Genomic DNA, 21,343 nt, shown 5'->3' with positions numbered 1-21,343 from the left:
TGGGCTCTGACAGTGATGAAACAAAAGATGCTAAAAATACTCATCAGGTCAGGCAGCATCTGTGGAGATGGAGAGTTACTGCTTCTGGCTGACAATCTTCCATCAGAAGAAAGGACTTTGGTGGTGTTAGTTTTGACAACACTGGGTAGCATTAGTGATAAAGCAGAGTTAAGAACGAAAATTGAATAAATTATAGTAATGGTATTTTAAATTTTAGGTAGAGCTGAGTCTGTGGCAGCTGAAAACCCTCTAGAATATCACGAAAATAATTTCTTTATGGAGTCTGTCATTGCTTTGTCATGAGAATATTTTATTTGCTTGCAGTATATTTGATTTCAAAGATCAGTGAGTTTTACCACCAATACATTCACCAGAAAATTGAAAATTATTTTAAAACACTTTCAACATTGCAGATTTCAAAGGAAATGTCAAGAAGCATAGAGTGCAGTCTTACACTAATTGTGTCTTTCTGTAGCTAGACAGAACAAGCCACTGCAGTGCCAATGAACATCCATTGCAACATCACAAAACACTGGAAAATACACCTCAAATGTAAATCTCACCTACACAAGAATCACATCCTGTCATTCATGTTCTTGTCAGTGAGAACCAGTCATTGAGAAGATATTGGCGATACTCGGGCTATTGCAGGTTCCTGTCTAAGCTGAGTTTTGGGGCATTAGATCTGTGTTACACTGTCTTTACACTAGCAAGTAACCAAAGCCAGCAACTAACATTACATCAGCAAAACAAGGCATGCATAAAAATTTTAGTGAACACTGGTCACATGTATTGCAAGCTGGAGAGAAAGGGCTGAACCAATTTAAACATGCCAGGACTAAGTACTTAAGAAAATGGCCAGTTTGGAACTTGGTGTGGAGTGGTAGATTTTTCAAGGTACCCTGATGGAATGCTGTCAGTTAAATAATTCATAGCATCTCTATTAATAGGTTATTACAGGTTAAGTATTGGGAGAGGAGCACCTATTTATTTATTGACATACCAGGTGGAATAGGCCCTTCTGGTCTTTCAAGCTGTGCTGCCCAACAATCCCCCTATTTAACCCTCGCCTAATCCTGGGACAATTTACAATGACCAATTAACCAGAGCACCTGGAAACCCATGCGGTCAAGGGGAGAACGTACAAGCTCCTTACAGGCAGCAGCAGGAATTGAACCCAGGTCGTCTGTACTGTAAAGTGTTGTGCTAACCACCATGCTACTGTGCCTCATGGATGAGGTTAATCCAGGAGAAGTTAAGAATAAGTTGTATTTGGAGTGTTTACTCTTTATGAGAGAGTAGTGAATGGGGATGTGATATCTTTTGGTGTGGCAGGTATTGACTATCAGTCATTTTCAAGAGGGAACTAAACATTTATCAAGGAGAGCGATTGTCTTGCATGCGAGGTAATTGACTTTGTATACTACATGTGGTTATTATGAAATTGTCTAAAACATTCACTGTCAGATTGGCCAATTTTAGTCCTGAGCCACAATTCAGGATACTAAATCAAAAACATTTTGTATTAATGCAAATTGTATTGTTTATTAGTCCCAAAAGCCGTTGCAAGCCACAATTTAGCAATCTAGGTTGAAACTAATTGTTTGAATGAAGATGCATTGATAAATGTCATAGATTATGCGATGGTTTCTGAGACAGTAAACTCTGTGACAATGTCATTCTGGTGAAGTTGTAGTTTTTGAATTTGTCCTGAGGTGCCTGTTTTATGGCAGTGTTCAAAACCAATGAGGGGATAAAATGATTATTTTTATTTATAGGGTGATATCATGCTTTTAATGTGTTCTCCTGCTCTCCAGTTAATGGAAATGAATTGAGAATTTTTTTAAGACTCTGTTTACAGTTGAGAGCAAAATTCAACAGGGGTCAAAATCACTATTCAATAAAGTAATAAACAGGGTCAGGTCAGGTCTTCTTTCACAATGACATCCTTCTGTCAATGATTTAAAGTTTTAGTGAATAGCATACATATATAGGACTCCATCCCCATATCTCATTCCTCAGTCAAAAAAAAGTCCTCAAGGAAGAGTCTATGGCTTAACTTTAAGTTGCTCTGTCAATCACTGCTGCTTCTGAAAGTGGGAGATTTTATTCAACGTGCTCTGACTATTCCACATTCATGCCATGACTGCTCGCAGGCAGGAAGTGGGATCTGAGGACAGACAGAGGATATCACTGAGAAGATCCCTTCAATCTTCCACACAATTGTGATGAAAGGGCATCTGAATTCTTGATTTGGCAGCGCTGGTATAAAAGAAAACTGCAGGTTTGGCTCACACTCACAATCTCTGCACCCCGTAGGGGACGCTCAGCACAAGGTACATGTTCCTGGAAGTTTGTATACTCGGTAGTCTGACAGTGAAGCTTTAACATGAATATCTTGCAGATGGTAGCCTATAAAATCTTGCTTATGGCATATGCAGAGTTATAAACTTCTTATGACAATTGGCTTCCTTGATGGTATTGATAATGCTTGGAAGAATTTTTTTCGCATAATGAGGCCCTGAAAGAATTAATAGTTTATCAGCAATAAAAATTCAAGGGCATTTGTTTGAAATGATTCAAATCGACCTCTCTGTTTTAGATGCTGTCATTTGTTCTGATGTCACTCATCTAGTTTTATAGAGAGTACCTTTGATCTGTGCTGTGTTTAAACAACAGGAACTGTTTGTTTAATCTGCAGCAAAATACCCCTGATTTAGCCATTTTGCTCTTGTTGGCTTGTGGGTGGCACGGTACTGCTGCCTTACAGATCCAGAGACCTGGGTTGGATCCTGACTTCGGATGCAGTGTGAGAGAAAATTGCTCGTCTCCCAGTAAGTTCCCTCTAGATACTCTTCCCCACCCCACCGCCCCACCAGACTTTTCCCACATTTCCATGCTAGTTGGTGGGTTAATTGACTACTATGAATTGCCACTGGCGTGGCAGGTAAAATTGGCTGGTAGGGTCATTCATGGGGAGATGGTTAAAAAAAAACAGGAAATGAGTATAGATGTGTGTTTGGCTAAATGAGCATGCACAGTATGATCCCATGACTCTCCATGACTCCCAACAGATTAAAACTTTGAAGAATTATCCTGGCTCTCTCCTCTTCTACTTCTTTGGGGGCATGCTAGGATTGATTTGGATATCTTGCCCATATAGCTGTGGATAAGTTCTAACAAGGAATGTCTGAATAGTTAATAAGAGGAGCATTACACAGAATCATAGAACAGTATAGTACTGGACTGGCCATTTAGCCCACTGTGTCAATCTTCATTTTAACTTATGCTAAAAGTCTTCCTCTTGTTTATCATTCATATCCTCTGCTCCCATCATCATACTCAGTTGAAACATAAAATGCTAAAAATGCTCTGCAGATCAGGCAGCATCTGCAAAGTGAGAAACAGGGGGCGGTTTCTGGTTGATGACCAAAGCCTACTCTGTGTTCACTGGTAGGCATTTTACACAGGATGGTCCCACCAGAAACTCTACCAAGAATCAACCATTGCTTACCTACGTATGGCCTACACTTCTTCGGTGGATCTTGCTAGGTTGTACAGCAAGTATTAATTTCACCAGTAACCAATCTTCAGACCTGAACGTGGATTGGAGATTGAATTTAAAATGCAGCTCGGAACAATAGTATTCTGGGAGCTTCAGATGGGAGCTGATTGCAAACCAAACAATGCCGATTCAGTTTGGGTGTTTGGAGTGTGGGTGCAAAGAAGGAATGTTTGAAAACTATACGTAATTCAAAGGAGGCATTGTAGATATATTGTAACTATAGAATTGTGCCGCTGTTACCTTTGATTTATAGCGTATAAAATGTCATGTAATATTGGTTCGAGTGGGCCTCTTCGTCCAAGAACATCTCAATGTGATGCCCATTTTTGTTGAATAAACACTTTTATATCCACTAGCTTCAGACTCTCTCCAATGACTTTGTTTACATCATGACAGATCTAACCACATTGCTTTTTTACTTTTCCACTCATTGATAATGCCTGACACTATGATTACTGACCTTTCATTTATATTTCTGTGTGAAAATTTTCTTCCTACAAGGGCAGCTGAGGATAGATTGATAAGATCGTATCTCTTTCACTTAATTTCCTACTGGTAAACTATTGGAAGGTAACATAGGACAGTCCAACCTAGACTGAATTTCAAGTTGAAAGGGACTTCAGTGGAGCAACCATCTCTTTAAATGATAGAAAGGAAATTAGACACATTTTGCTATGGGTACACCAAACAACCTAATGTCAAAAAGCAAAATCCTGCAGATGGTGGAAATCTGAAATTGAACAAAATTATTGAAATTCTCAGTGGTTCTTTGCAGAGATAGAAAGTTAATACTTCAGTTCTTTCATTTTTCAGCTGATGAAAGGTAATCAGCCTGAAATATTGACTTTGTTTCTCTTTTCAAAGATGCTATTTTATCTACTGAGTATTTCCAATATTTTCTGTTTTTATGTCACAACATAAAGACAAATTTTTAGACCATCCTTTATGAAATAGGGATTTTCAACAACAATTACACTCGAGTCTGTAATGTGTTTCTTTCTGGCAGTGTAAGGACAAAGGGAAACAGAATTCCTTTTGCTCCAGGAGGGACTGTGCAATCTTCCACTTTAAAATAAGGTGAGATCTCATGAGCTATAAACTGCATCATGAACCGTTTATTGATGCAGTAGATAGTGTCATCCACAACGGCACACTGAAATGGTGCCATCTTGCAAACTTTTTTGGTGGCACATTCATCACTGGTTTTGGTGATGATATGATACCGAAACACACTGATACCATAATCCTGGTTAATCTCAAACCTGTAGATGAAGTTTTTGACAGCTGCTATATCAGTCATCTTGTCCTTCCTGCTCATCATGCTGCAATCATTCCATGAGTTTTCTTTGGGATTGTATTTGAGAAGTTGATAATAGGTGATGCCCCTACTCACATAAATCTCACCATTGCACACAGTAGCTTTGTGCGTTACAGCGAAGATTCCTCGTGGTAGAGGTGCAGTGAAAGTCCATCTGTCTGTTCTGGGATCATACTTCTCCATTGTACTAAGACACTCGCCACCAATTGCATAAAGGTGCCCATCCAAAGCCACAAGTTTGCAGTTGGGCCTGGCCTGGTTTAGTGGGCTGATCTCACTCCAAATGTTAGTGACTGGATTGTAGCAGAATACTTTGTTGGATAGTTTGATTCTTTTACCAGACCCCTGACAACCAGCCACAACAAATAGATAATTATACATGGTGCATAATGCACAATCCTTGGAGATTGATTCAACTTCCAGGTCAACTAATGGATGCCACGAATCATTCTCATTCTTGTAATAATACACTTTGTGATTGGTTTGAAAAGGTTTCAGTAATCTGGCAATGTTTTGACCATCTGTGTTTTGTTGAACTCTTCTGTTAGTCCAGATATTATCCTGGACATCCACATCGACCACCATTAAATACCTTTTTCCATCCATCCTTCTCGACAGGATCAGTTCTCTTTCAGCTGCTTTGAGTTGACCATAAATACTCGGGTTCTTCAAAACCTGCAAGTAATTGTCACTCATGACCTGGTAAGCGGCATCTTGCAGGTCCTTTAGGTCGTGTTTCTTTGCAACGCACAATATCTCATAACAGTTCCCCAGATCCAAACGCCATTTCATAACATCAACACTTGACTCATTGCTCAAAGGGACTGGAATAAAATTGGCCCCAGCAACAATTTCTACTGCTGTTTCCTTGCTGAGGTCTGGCTGGGACAAATATAATGAATCTACCAGAGAGCCCAGAGAGCTGGTGCTAAGGTCATCAACTGAAGGTGCTTTAGAGTTAAAGTGACCTGAGGTGCTTTCTTCTGAAGAAACCTGTGTGTCTGTCTGGAGGTCAATTAGAAATGCTGGGGTGTCAGCAATTGCCGATATACTGTGCTTTCTGGAGATTGCTCTTATATTGATGTCAGACTCAGATGAACAGGAAGAAATACTGGCAGTTTCTGGATGTTCATCTGGGCCCAAGCCAGATAACAATGAACAGAATGCCTTCGGTTTGACAGCCAAACCCATATCATCCTGAACTGAACTCAGAGAACAATAAACTTCCTGCCGGTCTCTCATCTCCTTCTGGAAAGATGAGCTGTTGAGGTTGTCAAGGGGAACTTGATCGGTGGTAATTTGAGCAATGGAACAGGTGTGGTTTCTGTCCTGATACTCATTTGCCTCTGTCGTCCTTTCTGAAGTTGAAACGATCTTATGATTCACTTCCATGCAGGGCAGCAAAATACTCAGGCCACCTTCTGATCCGTTGCCAGGTTGGGCCTTTTCATGTTTGACCCGATATGCAGCCTGAACACAGGGAGTATTAGATCTCTGAATTTTGATTTCAGGGCATTTCTTACAGGCACTGGAGTTATTTTCATGTTCCCCAGCCCTTCTTGCTGACTGCCTGTTGCTGTTGAGACCCTCCAGTGTCTCATTTTCTAAGAGTTCAGTTGGCTGATGGTTTACAGGTTGATACTGACTGCTTTTAGCCACCTCAGATGTGGGTGAAATGATAAGATCTTGGAAGGATTCAGTGACATTTGCAGACAGGCTTACATTTTCAGAGTCACAGTCAGCACTCACAACATCAAAGGAACTAATATTCTGACCCAGTTGAGACTCCCTGATACAATACGCATCCAATCCTTGTTCAGCACGTGTCTGAGGACTGATACCGTTCAAATAATCCTCCTCTCCAGCAACTTGTACAGTTTCGTCGCTTTTGCTCTCCACCTTCTCTGTTCCTGAACCCTGGGTGGAATTTAATTTATTACTTTCCTTAGCTTGGAAGTTTCTGACCTCACACGCTTTGCCGGTAGCAGCTGTGGCAGTGTTTGGAGCAAGATCTTTACCCCTCGACTCGGCCAGGTGACCCCTCGTCGCCCCGGGCTCACCTGGCTGCCTGTTGCTTACGCCAGTCCCAATCCCACTGTTCCGCTCACCTGCAATTCGGAGACTCTTTCTGTCTGCGCAATGGATGCCGGCCGCGTTATTCCGTGACTCGGTCTGCACGCCGGCTTTCTCGGGGCTCTGTTCGCTCTCGCTGATCTGCCTTGTGGGGTCACTGCCATCCTCCCGCCTGTTGAGCCTTTGAGAACTTGGCCGTGCGTCTGCGTTGCTCTTCTCCGGAGGTTCCGACGAGCCTTGGCAGTCGGGATTTCCCGCACCTCGCCTTCGAGTAGCACTGGCAGATCTTGCTTTATAGTACTTGTAAATTAAAGTCAGGGTGACCACGAGAGCAGCCGACACGATAGCTTTCCCCGCGAATTCCATTGTCAGCTGTCATGTTCCAAGACCCGACAAACCGCTTAATCATTGATTCTCGCTGATACTGACCCTGTCACAAACAAGCGAGCTATCAAATGTCGGGCTGTCGCTCAGCAGCTCGCTTTCCGTGTTATTCCAAAGGTGACCCTCACCTGTTTAAAGAAACAATTGAAACCTTACACGTTGTGTTCAGCCCTTCCTCTTCTGGTTAAAGGAGGAGGTCTCATTAGTTAATGACTTACAGGAACGATTCATGGAGTTCTGCCCTATCGTCCTTTCCAATTGTTTAAAGGAAAGTTTATAAAAAGCTACACAGCTTAAAAGGAAAAGGAGCATTTAAAAAAAAAACAAATCAAAAGGGAATAACTACACTCACTTTTCCACCATTGAGATGTTTCAACAACCAATGATCTCACTTTAAGAACTCTTTATCTCATTACCTCACCTTCGTATTTATTGCCGCTTACTTAAATTTGCGGTTACACAGTCTGTTGTCTTCTGCACACAGGTGAACTTTCTTTGATCCTGCAGATCCTATAGATTTGCTGAGTATTCCTCCAGGAAAATCAATCTCAGGATTGTATGTGGTGATATATATGTACTTTGGTAATACATTTACTTTGAAGTAACGAGCCATGGAAATCCGTGGGATGACATGGAATGAGATTGCTTCTTTTTTCGGCGTCTTTACAAGACAGGTGACACCAGCCGTTATCAATACTCTTCAGAGATTGTCTGCCTGGCGTCAGTGGTTGCATAACCAGGTCTTGTGATATGCACAGGCTGCTCATCTGACCATCCACCACCTGCTCCCGTGGCTTCACATGACCCTGATTAGTGGGGTGGGGAATGCTAAGCAGGTGCTACACCTTGCCCAAGAGTGACCTGCAGGCTAGCAGAGGAAAGGAGCACCTTACACCTCCTTTGGTAGAGACCTATCTCCACCCCACCACAACACATTGTTCTAAGGGCAGACTGAGATAATGGGTTAGCCTTGGACACACCAGTTGTGGATTTTTTCAGGGCATAGACACAGAGTACATGGGAAGGAAGAGCATAAGGAAGGGAGATTGCCTATGGATGTGAGGCCCATGACTGTATGGGAAACATCGGCCTGATGATCCAGCAGGAGATATGAGGGAGTGTCTGAGGGCTGGCATTTTGCCTCTGCAAGGTATGGATCAGTTTGCCAAGCTACAACAGTACCACCCTTGTTGGCAGCTTTGAAGACAACAGCAGAGTTCGTCCTTAGTGATCAGAGCGCTGCAAGGAAGGGGAAAGGTTGGACTAGCTCAGAGAGGTGGAAAATGGAATTACTATAAGATTAGTGTAAGTGGGTGGTTGATGGTCCGTGTACACCCGTTGGGTGAAAGGACCAGTATCTCTAAGATCTGAGAATGTGGTGTGGTGCAGAACTCTCAGAGAGCGAAGAATTACAGGGAGGTGCTGGGAGATGAGTGTTTAAGAAAATCAACAATGATTGAATGGTGGAGCAAACTTGATGGGCTGAATAGAGAAATACTGCTCCGATTGCTTATGGTCTCATATTGAATTGAATGAGGATTTATTCCCATTCTTTGTTTCTGAACTGGCCATCTCTCTCCATTGACACATACAAACAAACTGGATGAACTCAGCAGGTCGGGCAGCATCTGTTGAAATGAGCAGTCAACATTTTGGGCCGAAACCCTTCGTCAGGTCCAGCTTGTTTGTACGTGTTGATTTGACCACAGCATCTGCGGTATACTTTGTGTGTTTTCTCTCCATTGACACTGCCTAATCTGGTGGGCATTTTCTTCAACGTCAATTTCACCGTTTTTACACATCCTTTCTATTTTCTCTGTCCGTCTGCCGCCTGTCTCTCTCCTGCTCCCTTTTCCCCTCTCTCTCTTACTGTTCTCAGTAATCTGTTACGTGATTTCATAGTTTATCACCTCAGCTGCTCTCGCTTCACCCAATCAAAGAAATTCCCTTTCTCCTACCATCCCTTCCTCGCTCTCTCTCCCATCACTGGCCTTCCATCTGTTTCTTTTCCCACAGATGTGGCACGGCAAGCTGAGTGTTTCCTGCACTGATGGCTACATTCCATTTGACACTGCAACCCTGCTTTCAGTTGACTTCTATGTGCGGCTGCTCATTGTGTTGCTTTGCAGAATTGTTGTTGGGATTCTGAAAAAAAAAAGCAGTAAATGCTGGAAATTCTCCGAGAATCTAAGCAGAGTCTGCAGAGAAAGGGAAAAAAAGTTAATACTTTAGGTCTAAGTTGAGATTTATTATTCAAGTTATACCTGCTCTGGATTTAAATCCCACAAAAGTTAGCTTTATGTGTTGCAGTACCACAGTACAATATAAGTTAATGTAAAGATAAAAGATGCACAAACTTTTTTTTTCAGAAATAGGAATAGTAACAGATGAACAAGCCATCGGAGCTACAGAAAGTGGTTGGACAGGGAGGGCTGCGATTGGTTGGGGAGGGGGTGGAGCGGCTAGGGAGAAAACGGAGATATTTGACTTTAATTTCGCTGCAGGGGAAAGACTACTCTCTGTGAATGGCTTTGTAAGGGTTATGTTCTTAAAGAAGAGTAAGAAAAACTTACTACAATTGAGCAGGTAAGCGTGACTCACTGATTTATTATGAGAAATTGTACTTGTAGGAGACCATAAAGGTTATTCACTGTAGGACGTGTTATTTATTTACTAGGGTATAAGTTATGTATGCTGTGGTAGTGTAGACATGTCATTTATTTTGCACGGTAAAGTAATGTCATGATGCTCTGAAGGAAACTGACTCTAACTTTGCTGGCGATGTGTATACTTACCCGGTATTTTTCAAAAACTTTGTTTAAAAACTATAAATGTGTGTGAGCTTGCATACTACTTATTTCCTCCAGCACAATTCATGAAGGCAGTTAGTGATCTTGTGCACTTTACTGACCTACGCTCGAGTCAATAGTGCATATATCAGAATCATTTTCAACATGATTTCAGTTAATCTCCTCCCTTAGGCAATTGCCATAAATAATACTTTAACTGAGAAATTGAGGTGAAAGAAGCAAATCAATACATCACAACACTTGCAACAAATGACTGTACAGGTAGACGGATACAATTTCATATTAAAATGCAAAAATAAAAATGTCCAAACTAACATTTTTCCTTCAAACAAGCAATATCACTTGTAATAGTGACAGGGAAAATATCATTTGCTGTTTGTGATATCTTTGCTCAATGTAGAACTAAATACTGGGATTCTCTTTAACAGTACAGCCACAACTCTGTAAAAGCTTGGGATATTTTGAGGATGAGAGACAGTGTAAAGGCAACTTCTTTCACCAGCCACCATCCTGCAGTTATTGCTGAGAATCCTTGCTGGTTTCAATAGAAATTCTTTCATCGACGCTTCATGGAATATAGCCTTAGGGAATAAGCAGATCGATGAACAAAGCCTGAGTAACACAAAAGCAAAAAAAAAATGAAAGAAATTATGAATTTGCCTCACTTAAAAACTGAACAGTGAAACTGAATTTATTTAATACAATATCTGTTGTTGAACTGGAAAAGAGAATTAACCGAGACTGGAAATTAGCCAGGGCTAAATTGAAACAAATTGTTAAAAGTGAATTAATGGAACAAAACCTGATTAAATGTGATCAATCTGAGAGTGCAACGTTCATACATAAAGAACATAATTCATTTTATGTGGGCAAAGTGTTTCAGTTGACTGAAACCTTACTTCATTCAAGTTGGCTTATTTACTGCATCTTGGTACAACTCTGCCAAACGTTGACAATGCACCATTTCGCCACTTACATTCTAATTGGAGAGCATTGTTTTATGAAATAATTCAAGATCACTTTACAGAATGAAAACTTGCTTATCACATCTTTACACATAGCCCAGAAACTGTTGTGCACTCTAATAGATATATTACAGGCCATAGCATAGTGCGCCAATGACCCTTTAGTCATGTCATAGACACAGAGCACAAAAGTAGTCTATCATGTCTATGTTAACTGTCTAGTTCCATCAATATTAATTCCATTAACTAGCCCATGGGCCTTGGCCATTAAGCTTATTAAGATATTTCCTCAAAGTTGGAAACATAGAAAACCTACAGCACAATGCAGGTCCCCTTCGGCCCACAAAGTTGTGCCGAACATGACCCTACCTTAGAAATTACTAGGCTTACCTATAGCCCTCTATTTTTCTAAGCTCCATGTACCTATCCAAAAGTCCCTTAAAAGACCCTATTGTATCCGCCTCCACCACCGTTGCCGGCAGCCCATTCCACGCACTCACCACTCTCTGAGTAAAAAACTTACCCCGACATCTCATCTGTACCTACTTCCCAGCACCTTAAACCTATGTCCTCTTGTGGCAACCATTTCAGCCCTGGAAAAAAGCCTCCAACTATCCACACAATCAACTCTTTTCATCATCGTAAACACCTCTATCAGGTCACCTCTCATCCTCTGTCGCTCCAAGAGAAAAGGCCGAGTTCACTCAACCTATTCTCATAAGGCATGCTCCCCAATCCAGGCAACATCTTTGTAAATCTCCTCTGCACCCTTTCTATGGCTTCCACATCCTTCCTGCAGTGAGGCGACCAGAACTGAGCACAGTACTCCAAGTGGAGTCTGACCAGGGTCCTATACAGCTGCAACATTACCTCTTGGCTCTTAAATTCAATTCCACGATTGATTAAGGCCAATACACCATATGCCTTCTTAACCACAAAGTCAACCTGCGCAGCTGCTTGTGTGTCCTATGGACTCGGACCCCAAGATCCCTCTGATCCTCCACACTGACAAGAGTCTTACCATTAACACTATATTCCGCCATCATATTTGACTTACCAAAATGAACTACTTCACACTTATCTGGGATGAACTCCATCTGCCACTTCTCAGCCCAGTTTTGCATCATATCGATGTCCCACTGTAACCTCTGAGAGCCCTCTACACTATCCACAACACGTCCAACCTTTGTGTCATCAGCAAACTTACTACCCCATCCCACCACTTCCTCAACTAGGTCATTTATAAAAATCACGAAGAGTGAGGGTCCCAGAACAGATCCCTGAGGCACCCCACTGGTGACTGACCTCCATGCAGAATATGACCCATCTACAACCACTCTTTGCCTTCTGTGGGCAAGCCAGTTCTGGATCAACAAAGCAATGTCCCCTTGGTCCCATGCCTCCTTACTTTCTCAATAAGCCTTGCATGGGGTACCTTATCAGATGCCTTGCTGAAATCCATAGCCACTACATCTACTGCTCTTCCTTCATCAATGTGTTTAGTTACATCCTCAAAAAATTCAATCAGGCTCGTAAGGCACGACCTGCCTTTGACAAAGCCATGCTGACTATTCCTAATCATATTATATCTCTCCAAATGTTCATAAATCCTGCCTCTCAGGATCTTCTCCATCAACTTACCAACTACTGAGGTAAGACTCACTGGTCTATAATTTCCTGGGCTATCTCTACTCCCTTTCTTGAATAAAGGAACAACATCCGCAACCCTCCAATCCTCCGGAACCTCTCCCATCCCCATTGATGATGCAAAGATCATCGTCAGAGGTTCTGCAATCTCCTCCCTCACCTCCCATAGTAGCCTGGGGTACAGCTCATCCGGTCCCGGCGACTTATCCGACTTGATGCTTTCCAAAAGCTCCAGCACATCCTCTTTCTTAATATCCACATGCTCAAGCTTTTCAGTCTGCTGCAAATCATCACTACAATCACCAAGATCCTTTTCTGTAGTGAATACTGAAGTAAAGTATTCATTAAGTATCTCTGCTATTTCCTCCAGTTCCATACACACTTTACCATGGTCACACTTGATAGGTCCTATTCTTTCACATCTTATCTTTTTGCTCTTCGCATACTTATAGAATGCCTGGGGGTTTCCTTAATCCTGCCTGCCAAGGCCTTCTCATATTCCCTTCTGGCTCTCCTAATTTACTTCTTAAGCTCCTTCCTAGTAGCCTTATAATCTTCTAGATCTCTAACATTTACCTAGTTCTCTGAACCTCTTGTAAGCTTTTCTTTTCTTTTTGACTAGATTTATTACAGCCTTTGTACACCACGTTTCTTGTACCCTACCATAACTTCCCTGTCTCATTGGAAAGCACCTGTGCAGAACTCTACACAAATATCCTCTGAACATTTGCCACATTTCTTCCATACTTTTCGCTGAGAACATCTGTTCCCAATTTAACCTTCCAATTTCCTGCCTGATAGCCTCAGAACCAAACACTTTTCTAACTTGTCTGTTCCTATCTCTCTCCAATGCTATTGTAAAGGAGATAGAATTATGATCCCTATCTCCAAAATGCTCTCCCACTGAGAGATCTGTCACCTGGCCAGATTCATTTCCCAATACCAAATCAAGTACAGCCTCTCCTCTTGTTGTCCCACTTGGTGGTGCAAAAATATCAGTGCTGGACTCCGGAGCGAAGGTTCCCGAGTTCGAATACAAGTCAGGTTGAGTGTCGAGCTAGCACCTTGACCTCGTATAAACAAGAACAGCTTGCTACAGAAACACTGTCATGATGGTGCCCCGATAACTCCACTGCCAAGTTAAGGGCTATTCTTCTTCTTCTTCTCTCCTCTTGTAGGCTTATCTACATATTGTGTCAAGAAGCTTTCCTGCACACACCTACAAACTCCACCCCATCTAAACCCTATGCTCTAGGGAGATGCCAATCGATATTTGGGAAATTAATATCTCCCATTACGACAACTCTGTTATTATTACACCTTTCCAGGATCTGTTTCCCTATCTGCCCCTTGATATCCCTGTTACTATTAGGCGGCCTATAAAAAACACCCAGTAAAGTTATTGACCCCTTCCTGTTCCTAACCTCTACCCACAGAGACTCCGTAGACAATCCCTCCATGGCGTCCACCTTTTTCTGCAGCCGTGACATTATCTCTGATCAACAGTGCCATGCCCCAACCTCTTTTGCCTCTGTCCCTGTCCTTTCTGAAACATCTAAAACTTGGCACTTGAAGTAGCCATTCCTGTCCCTGAGCCATCCAAGTCTCTGTAATGGCTACCACATCATTGCTCCAAGTACTGATCCATGCTCTAAGCTCACCTGCTTTGTTCAAAACACTCCTTGTATTGTGCAAATTTTTAAGACCATAAGACAGACATAGGAGCAGAATTAGGCCATTCAGCCCATTGAGTCTGATCCACCATTCCATTAACCCTCTAAACACCATTCTCCTGCCTTCTCCCCATAGCTTTGACACACTAACTAATCAAGAACTTATTAACCTCTGCTTTAAATATACCTAATGATGTGGCTTCTACAGCTGTATGTGTCTGTATATTCCAGTTTCACTACTGTCTGGCTAATGAAAATCCTCATCATTTCTGTTCTAAAGGGATGTCCTTGCAGTCTGAGGCTGTGCCCCACCACAGGCAAACATCCTCTCAGCAGCCTTTCAATATCTGATAGGTTTCAATGAGATCCCATCAATCTTCTACACTTCAGCAAGAGCCATCAAATGCAGCTTATAAATTAACCCTTTCATGCCCAGAATCATTCTCAAGAACCAGCTCCAATGACAACACATCTGTTTTTCAATAAGGGGACAAAACTGCCCACAATACTTCCAAAAGTGGTCTGACCAATGCCTTATAAAGCCTCAGGATTACGTCTTTGGTTTTATATCCTGGTCCCGTAAAATCGAATGCCAACATTTTACTTCCCTTACTTACCATTGAATCGACCAGCAAGTTAACCCTTAGGGAATCCTGCTCGAGGACTCGGATTTTTTAAATTTTCTCCCTGCTTTGAAAATAATCTACACTTTTATTCCTTCCACCACAATGCACGGCCATACACTTCCCTACGCTATATTCCTTCTGCCACTTTTCCTAACCTGTCTAAGACTTTTTACAGACTCCCTGCTTTCTCAACACTGTCTGCCCCTCCACCTATCTTCGTATCATCTGCAAACTTGGCCACAAAGCCAACAGTTCCATCACCCGCATCATTGACATGTAAAATGGAAAGAAGCAATCTCAACACTGACCCCTGCAGAACACCACTCGTCACTGGCAGCCAACCAGATAAGGACCCATTCAACCAACACTTCAGGCAATGCCCTCCAAATTCCAATCACCCTTTGTGTGAAAGAATTCCTTCTCACGTCCTCTCCAACCTCTTGTCTCTTGACCTGAAGCTACACACACATTGGGTTAATAGCCAATAGGCAATAGGTGCAGGAGTAGGCCATTCAGCCCTTTGAGCCAGCACCACCATTCACTGTGATCATGGCTGATCATCCAGTCAGTAGCCCATTCCTGCCTTCTCCCCATATCCCTTGACTCCGCTATCTTTAAGAGCTCTATCTAACTCTTTCTTGAAAGCATCCAGAGAATTGGCCTCCACTGCCTTCTGAGGCAGAGCATTCCACAGATTCACAACTCTCTGGGTGAAAAAGTTTTTCTTCAACTCTGTTCTAAATGGCCTACCTCTTATTCTTAAACTGTGGCCTCTGGTTCTGGACTCCCCCAACATCGGGAACTTGTTTCCTGCCTCTAGCATGTTCAATCCCTTAATAATCTTATATGTTTCAATCAGGTCCCCTCTCCTCCTTCTAAATTCCAGTGTATACAAGCCCAGTTGCTCCAATCTTTCAACATATGACAGTCCCGCCATCCCGGGAATTAACCTCATGAACCTATGCTGCACTCCCTCAATAGCAAGAATGTCCTTCCTCAACTTTGGAGACGAAAACTGAACACAGTACTCCAGGTCCTGTACAACTGCAGAAGGACCTCTTTGCTCCTATACTCAACTCCCCTTGTTATGAAGGCCAACATGTCATTAGCTTTCTTCACTGCCTGCTGTACCTGCATGCTTATTTTCAGTGACTGATGACCAAGGACACCTAGATCTCACTGTACTTCCCCTTTTCCTAACTTGACACCATTCGGATAGGGTTGATGATGGTTTTCTATCCCTCATATTTTTCTATATCTCTGTCAGGTCGCCCTTCAATTACAAAGAGAATTCACACAACATTTGCTGCATTTCTGGGAACTTACAAAATAATGTTTCAGCTTACCTTTGCAGTTGTAGTAAGCAGTTGCTCTTGTGTGTTGAGACCGATCAAAGAATGATCTATGCTGTAGCAATGTCAATCACCATCCTCACAGGCGAGCCACTTACTTTTAGTGATCGAATGATTAATGCCATGCTGCAGCCCTATGTCTTGTGTGTTTGATGAATTCCATTGTGTGGAGTCACCCTCGCTGTGCACAGTTTCCACTGAAATTGTCCCAGATTCCGCTGAATTCCAGGCCTTTTCCCCCCAGGATTTCTCATTGATGTTATTTTCTGTAATTATATGGAATGACTCTATGGACAAAGACAACATTATTGCTGCTGACTTTTGCTTGGTCAATACTGGGACTAAAGAATCTTACCTTTGGCAAAGCTGCTACATTTTGTTTTAATGTTGAGGCCACTCAATATGGATCCTCAAATTTTAAATAATCTATGTCAAACAATTCCACCTGAACTCTATTAATCTTTCTGAAAGTATCTTAAAATTGAATCTCTTTTCCATTGTTTAGTTTAATCATGTGATCACTAATTCTAGTTATTAATTACACATGCCAAACTTGTAACTTAAAAGCTCTTTCAAGGCACTGTGTTGAGAATAAGGGGTAGGCCATTTAGAACAGAGATGCTGAAAAACTTTTTCACCCAGAGAGTGGTGGGTATGTGGAATGCTCTGCCCCAGAAGGCAGTGGAGGCCAAGTCTCTGGATGCATTCAAGAGAGAGTTAGATAGAGCTCTTATAGATAGCGGGGTCAAGGGATATGGGGAGAGGGCAGGAACGGGGTACTGATTGTGTGTGATCAGCCATGATCACAGTGAATGGTGGTGCTGGCTAGAAGGGACGAATGGCCTACTCCTGCACCTACTGTCTATTGTCTATTGTCTATAAATATCCTTTCAAAGGATTTACAATGTCTTTGTAAGACACACCATCCATTGTCTGTGATGCTAGAAAATTGGGAAATGTTTCATGTGTCTCGGATATGATAATAAAAATAATAATGCCTTCCTCTTGTTCCAGGTGTTCTGTACTCTATTCCCTCCCAGGATCATAATGATGTCAATTGTCCACACACAGGAACATCTCTACTCGTTTCATGTGCACAGCAAATAATAAACTTTATACTTTTGAAACTTCCAACATTATCTGCCATCACTCTGCCTAGAGAATCCTGCTCTCTGTTTCACTCTCTTAAGTAGCAACATTACAAACTTGCTGAAGGGTTCTTTAGTGTTTCAGTAGAACTATGTATGTTGATGCAGACTTCTTAGGTGACCTTGGATGCTTCACCTCCCTTCTTTGGAATGTTGCGGAGCGCATGGAGGTAAATATGGTGTCTTGGCAAAGTTAAGTCCTGGGCCTTGAGAGCAAGGGAGCAACCAGAAAACTGGGCCCAGCTGTGTTGCGAGGGGAGGGAATGGTAGTTGGTTCTCAGACTGGAGCTCTGTGGTAAGATCCTGAAGATCAGGATGGCCACCAAGAAGTAGGTGGGTAGTGGCTAGAAAGGCCATGGAATTCGATGAGGGCATGTCAGGGTTTTCAGTGAATAGCTACAGTTGGGAGTGTTATGAGTGATGAACAGACCTGATGGACAATGGGTTACAGAGTTAACCATCCCCCTCCTGAGAAACACAAACTATTACTGTTGCTAGTTGACCATGAGAAAGAGAGACAAAAAACAGGCAAGAACATCTGCGACAGATAAGAGAGAGGGGGGAATTGCTGATTAACTGTATTGTGACTCCTTTTTGAATTATTTGCTGTTTCGCTGCAAGGACAATAGTTTGCTCAATAACATTCCTCAGTGGACTGAGGAAGGAGTGGCCTGATTTGATGGACACAGTCATTCAAAATTGATAGCTGAGACCCTGTGAGTAGGGATAAAAGACAGGTCTGGAGAGACACCCTCCAGACACGCCAGTGGACACTGATTGAGTGTTGGAATCCACAAGAAAGGTGGGGGCTTCGAAGACCGAACCAGGAGGTCGGTCATTAAGGCTATCAGTGTAAAAGCAGGGCCGGTGGGGACTTGTGTGTGTGTCCACTCATGCCAGAGTGACGAGTCCACCACAGAAGAATGGTCTAGCAGAAGGACGGAGAGGTCATAACTGAATGACCACAAAAATATGACGGATTAAGAAAGCAAAGGAAGGTTTGGCTGCTGTAGCTCTTACCTCTCGCTCGCTCTTTCTCTCCAATGATTACAATACAACAACCATAACTGCATCAGCACTCATGAACTGAACTGAACTTTATACTTTTCTATGACAATTTATTTACCCCTAGACATCGATAGAGCTTGTTTATTATTGATTATTATTATTCCTACACTTTTAGGTTTATTACTGCTAACTTGTTTTATATGTATATTTGCATTATTGATATGGTTTTGCTTATTTTTATTAATAAACACCTTTAGTTTGGTACCACCAGACTCCAACGGATTCCTCTTTCTCTGCTGGTTAGACACCCAGTTACGGGGTACGTAACAAATTGGGGGCTCGTCCTGGATTTGATTACCAAATTAGGGGGCCAGTGAATCGGGATAAAAGTCCCTTATCTGATCTGGTTGTGAGATTAACCAGAATGGGATGGACATAGTCAAATTTTTAAATGACCCGACTGCAGGGCATTAGCGGTTGCCAGGAAGGCTGAATTGGTGAATGTTGCAAAATGATTAGATCTCCCAGAGGTGAAATCGTCGATGAGAAAGGTGGATATACAGAGAGAAATAGCTATGCATTATGTATCCAAGGGTGTGTTCACACCAGATGTATTGGACCTGTTCCCTGAGAGGAAACCAGCCGAGGGGGAGGTTCAGTTAGAGATAGAAAAATTAAGGTTGGTTGAGAAGGAGAAGAAGAGGCAGCATGAACTTCGGATGAGGCAACTGGAAGCTGAGAGAGAAGCTGCAGGGTGAAGAGAGGATGCTGAAAGGAGGAAAGAGGAAGCTGAAAGGCAGATGGAGGAAAGGGAGAAAGAGAGGCAGCATGCACTGGAAATAGAGAGGTTAAAGGTACAGCAGGGAAGAGACCGGGCGGCAGACCCAAATGAGGGGTTCAAGATTGGTCGGGAGATCCAGTTGGTACCTCCATTCGAGGAGATGGATGTTGATAGGTTCTTCCTCCATTTTGAGAAAGTGGCTGTGAATCAGAACTGGCCTGAGAGAAAGTGGGCTGTTCTGGTACAGAGCGTACTTAGGGGGAAGGCTCAGTAAGCGTATTCGGCATTGTCTATGGATGAGTCTGAGGATTATGAGGAAGTAAAAAGGGCTGTATTGAGGAGTTACGAGTTGGTGCCAGAGGCATACTGGCAGAAGTTCCGGAACTTGAGAAAGCCGTGGAACCACACGTATTTAGAGTTTGCCCGTGAGATGCAAATATATTGTGAGCGTTGGTGCGCCTCAAAAGGGGTTGATGAAGATTATGATAACCTGTTACAGTTAATACTGATGGAGCAATTTATAAGTTGTATCCCTGAGAGTATGAAGACGTACTTGGATGAGAAGGAGACAGAGACTCAGTCTGTGACTGCCAAGTTAGCAGACGAATACGCCTTAACCCACAAGTCAAAGTTTTCCTCAAATAAGAGCTACCAGAGAGGCAGTAGGGATGGTAGAGAAAGCCCACCGGCTATGGCAGAGAATAAGCTGGGAGCTAGTGGAAAAGGTGAGGAGGAGGAAAAGCAGACTGGCAGGAAGCTTTACCTGTTATAATTGTGGAAAAGCCGGTCATATCGCATCTAAGTGCTTTGCTCCGAAGAAGGAGACAGGAAAAGGGAAAACAGCAATCCCTACAGGTTGCATTGAGTCGGTCAGCAGATCGATGAGGAAGGCAAAGGTAGATAGAGCACAAGAGGGGCGTGAGAAGTTTATCTCGGAAGGGACGGTGTTTGTGAAGGAAGGAGAAACCTCAATTCCAGTGTGGATCTGGAGAGATACTGGGGCTGGTCAGTCATTGATTTTAAGGAAGGTATTAGATTTTGGTTCTGAGACCCAGACTGGGGAGGCTGTGTTAAGAGTTATCGGGAAAGGGACCAAGGCCATACCTTTGCACAGGATGTTTCTGAAATGTGACCTGGTATCTGGACCAGTGGAAATAGGGGTGAGGTTGAAACTACCGATGGACGGCGTGGACATCCTACTTGGTAATGATCTGGCTGGTGGTGATGTGTGTTCAGCAGTGAAGCTGACAAGCAAGCCTGTGAGTGTTGAGGACCCGCCCATAGATTCCAAGATCTATCCCGCATGCGCAATCACTCGCAGCATGTCTAGAAAGGAGGCTGAGAAAGAAACCAGTTTAAATGAGTCCAGTGTTAATTTAGCAGCGACATTTTTGCCGACCTTGTATGAAAAGGGGTTACCGGATGAGAGGGAAAAGGATAGTGGATCTAAAGAGAGTAAAGGAGAGGAGGTAGATCCACCCTTAGCCAGGAGGGAATTTATAGAGGCACGGAGTAAAGATGAGAAACAGATATGGCAGTTAGAAGGTCCAGAGTTGGACACGGATGATCTGTCTGGCTTGACAGAGCTGTTTGCAGTTGAAGAATTTAAATGTGTTCCCGATAATGATGTAAGGGCTGTCCTAGATGAAAAGGATGCCGCTACCTTGAGGGAGTCTGCTGGGTTAGCAGACGAGGTTGTTTTAACCCGCAGGGTTGAGTTTACTCCAAAGGGGAGTTGCCCAGAGAGTAACTGGGAGGATCAGGGGAACTTAGAATTTGAAAAGGGGACTGGTATTGAAAGCCTGGAAGAGGCAGATGTCCCATTTGTGTGTGTTCAGGGTGTGGATGCTCAGGGTACTGAACCTAGTATTGAAACTCAGGAAAAGTCTGAGGTATCTGATTTAGTTGAAAAGGAATGCAGTTCTTTTGGGTCAGATGGATTTGGTTCAGTGAAGAAAGAGTTAACCTTGGTACCAGTGGAAAGTGAGAATTC

At 42.7% G+C, this 21,343-nt stretch overlaps 1 protein-coding gene across 1 annotated transcript; it reads right to left on the bottom strand.

Annotated features, from left to right (window-relative positions):
• Nucleotides 1–289: 289 nt before the first annotated feature.
• On the bottom strand, nt 290–7,502 carry klhdc7a (kelch domain containing 7A). Its single transcript, XM_073031773.1, has one exon. The coding sequence runs from the start codon at nt 7,320–7,322 to the stop codon at nt 4,536–4,538; it is 2,787 nt and encodes a 928-aa protein (XP_072887874.1). The 5' UTR covers nt 7,323–7,502; the 3' UTR covers nt 290–4,535.
• Between the last annotated feature and the right edge of the window lie 13,841 nt (nt 7,503–21,343).

The sequence above is a fragment of the Hemitrygon akajei genome, chromosome 29, assembly GCF_048418815.1.
Source record: "Hemitrygon akajei chromosome 29, sHemAka1.3, whole genome shotgun sequence".
NCBI lineage: Eukaryota > Metazoa > Chordata > Chondrichthyes > Myliobatiformes > Dasyatidae > Hemitrygon > Hemitrygon akajei.
The sequence above is the reverse complement of the archived record's forward strand: the minus strand, read 5'-3'. Positions and strand labels throughout refer to the sequence as shown.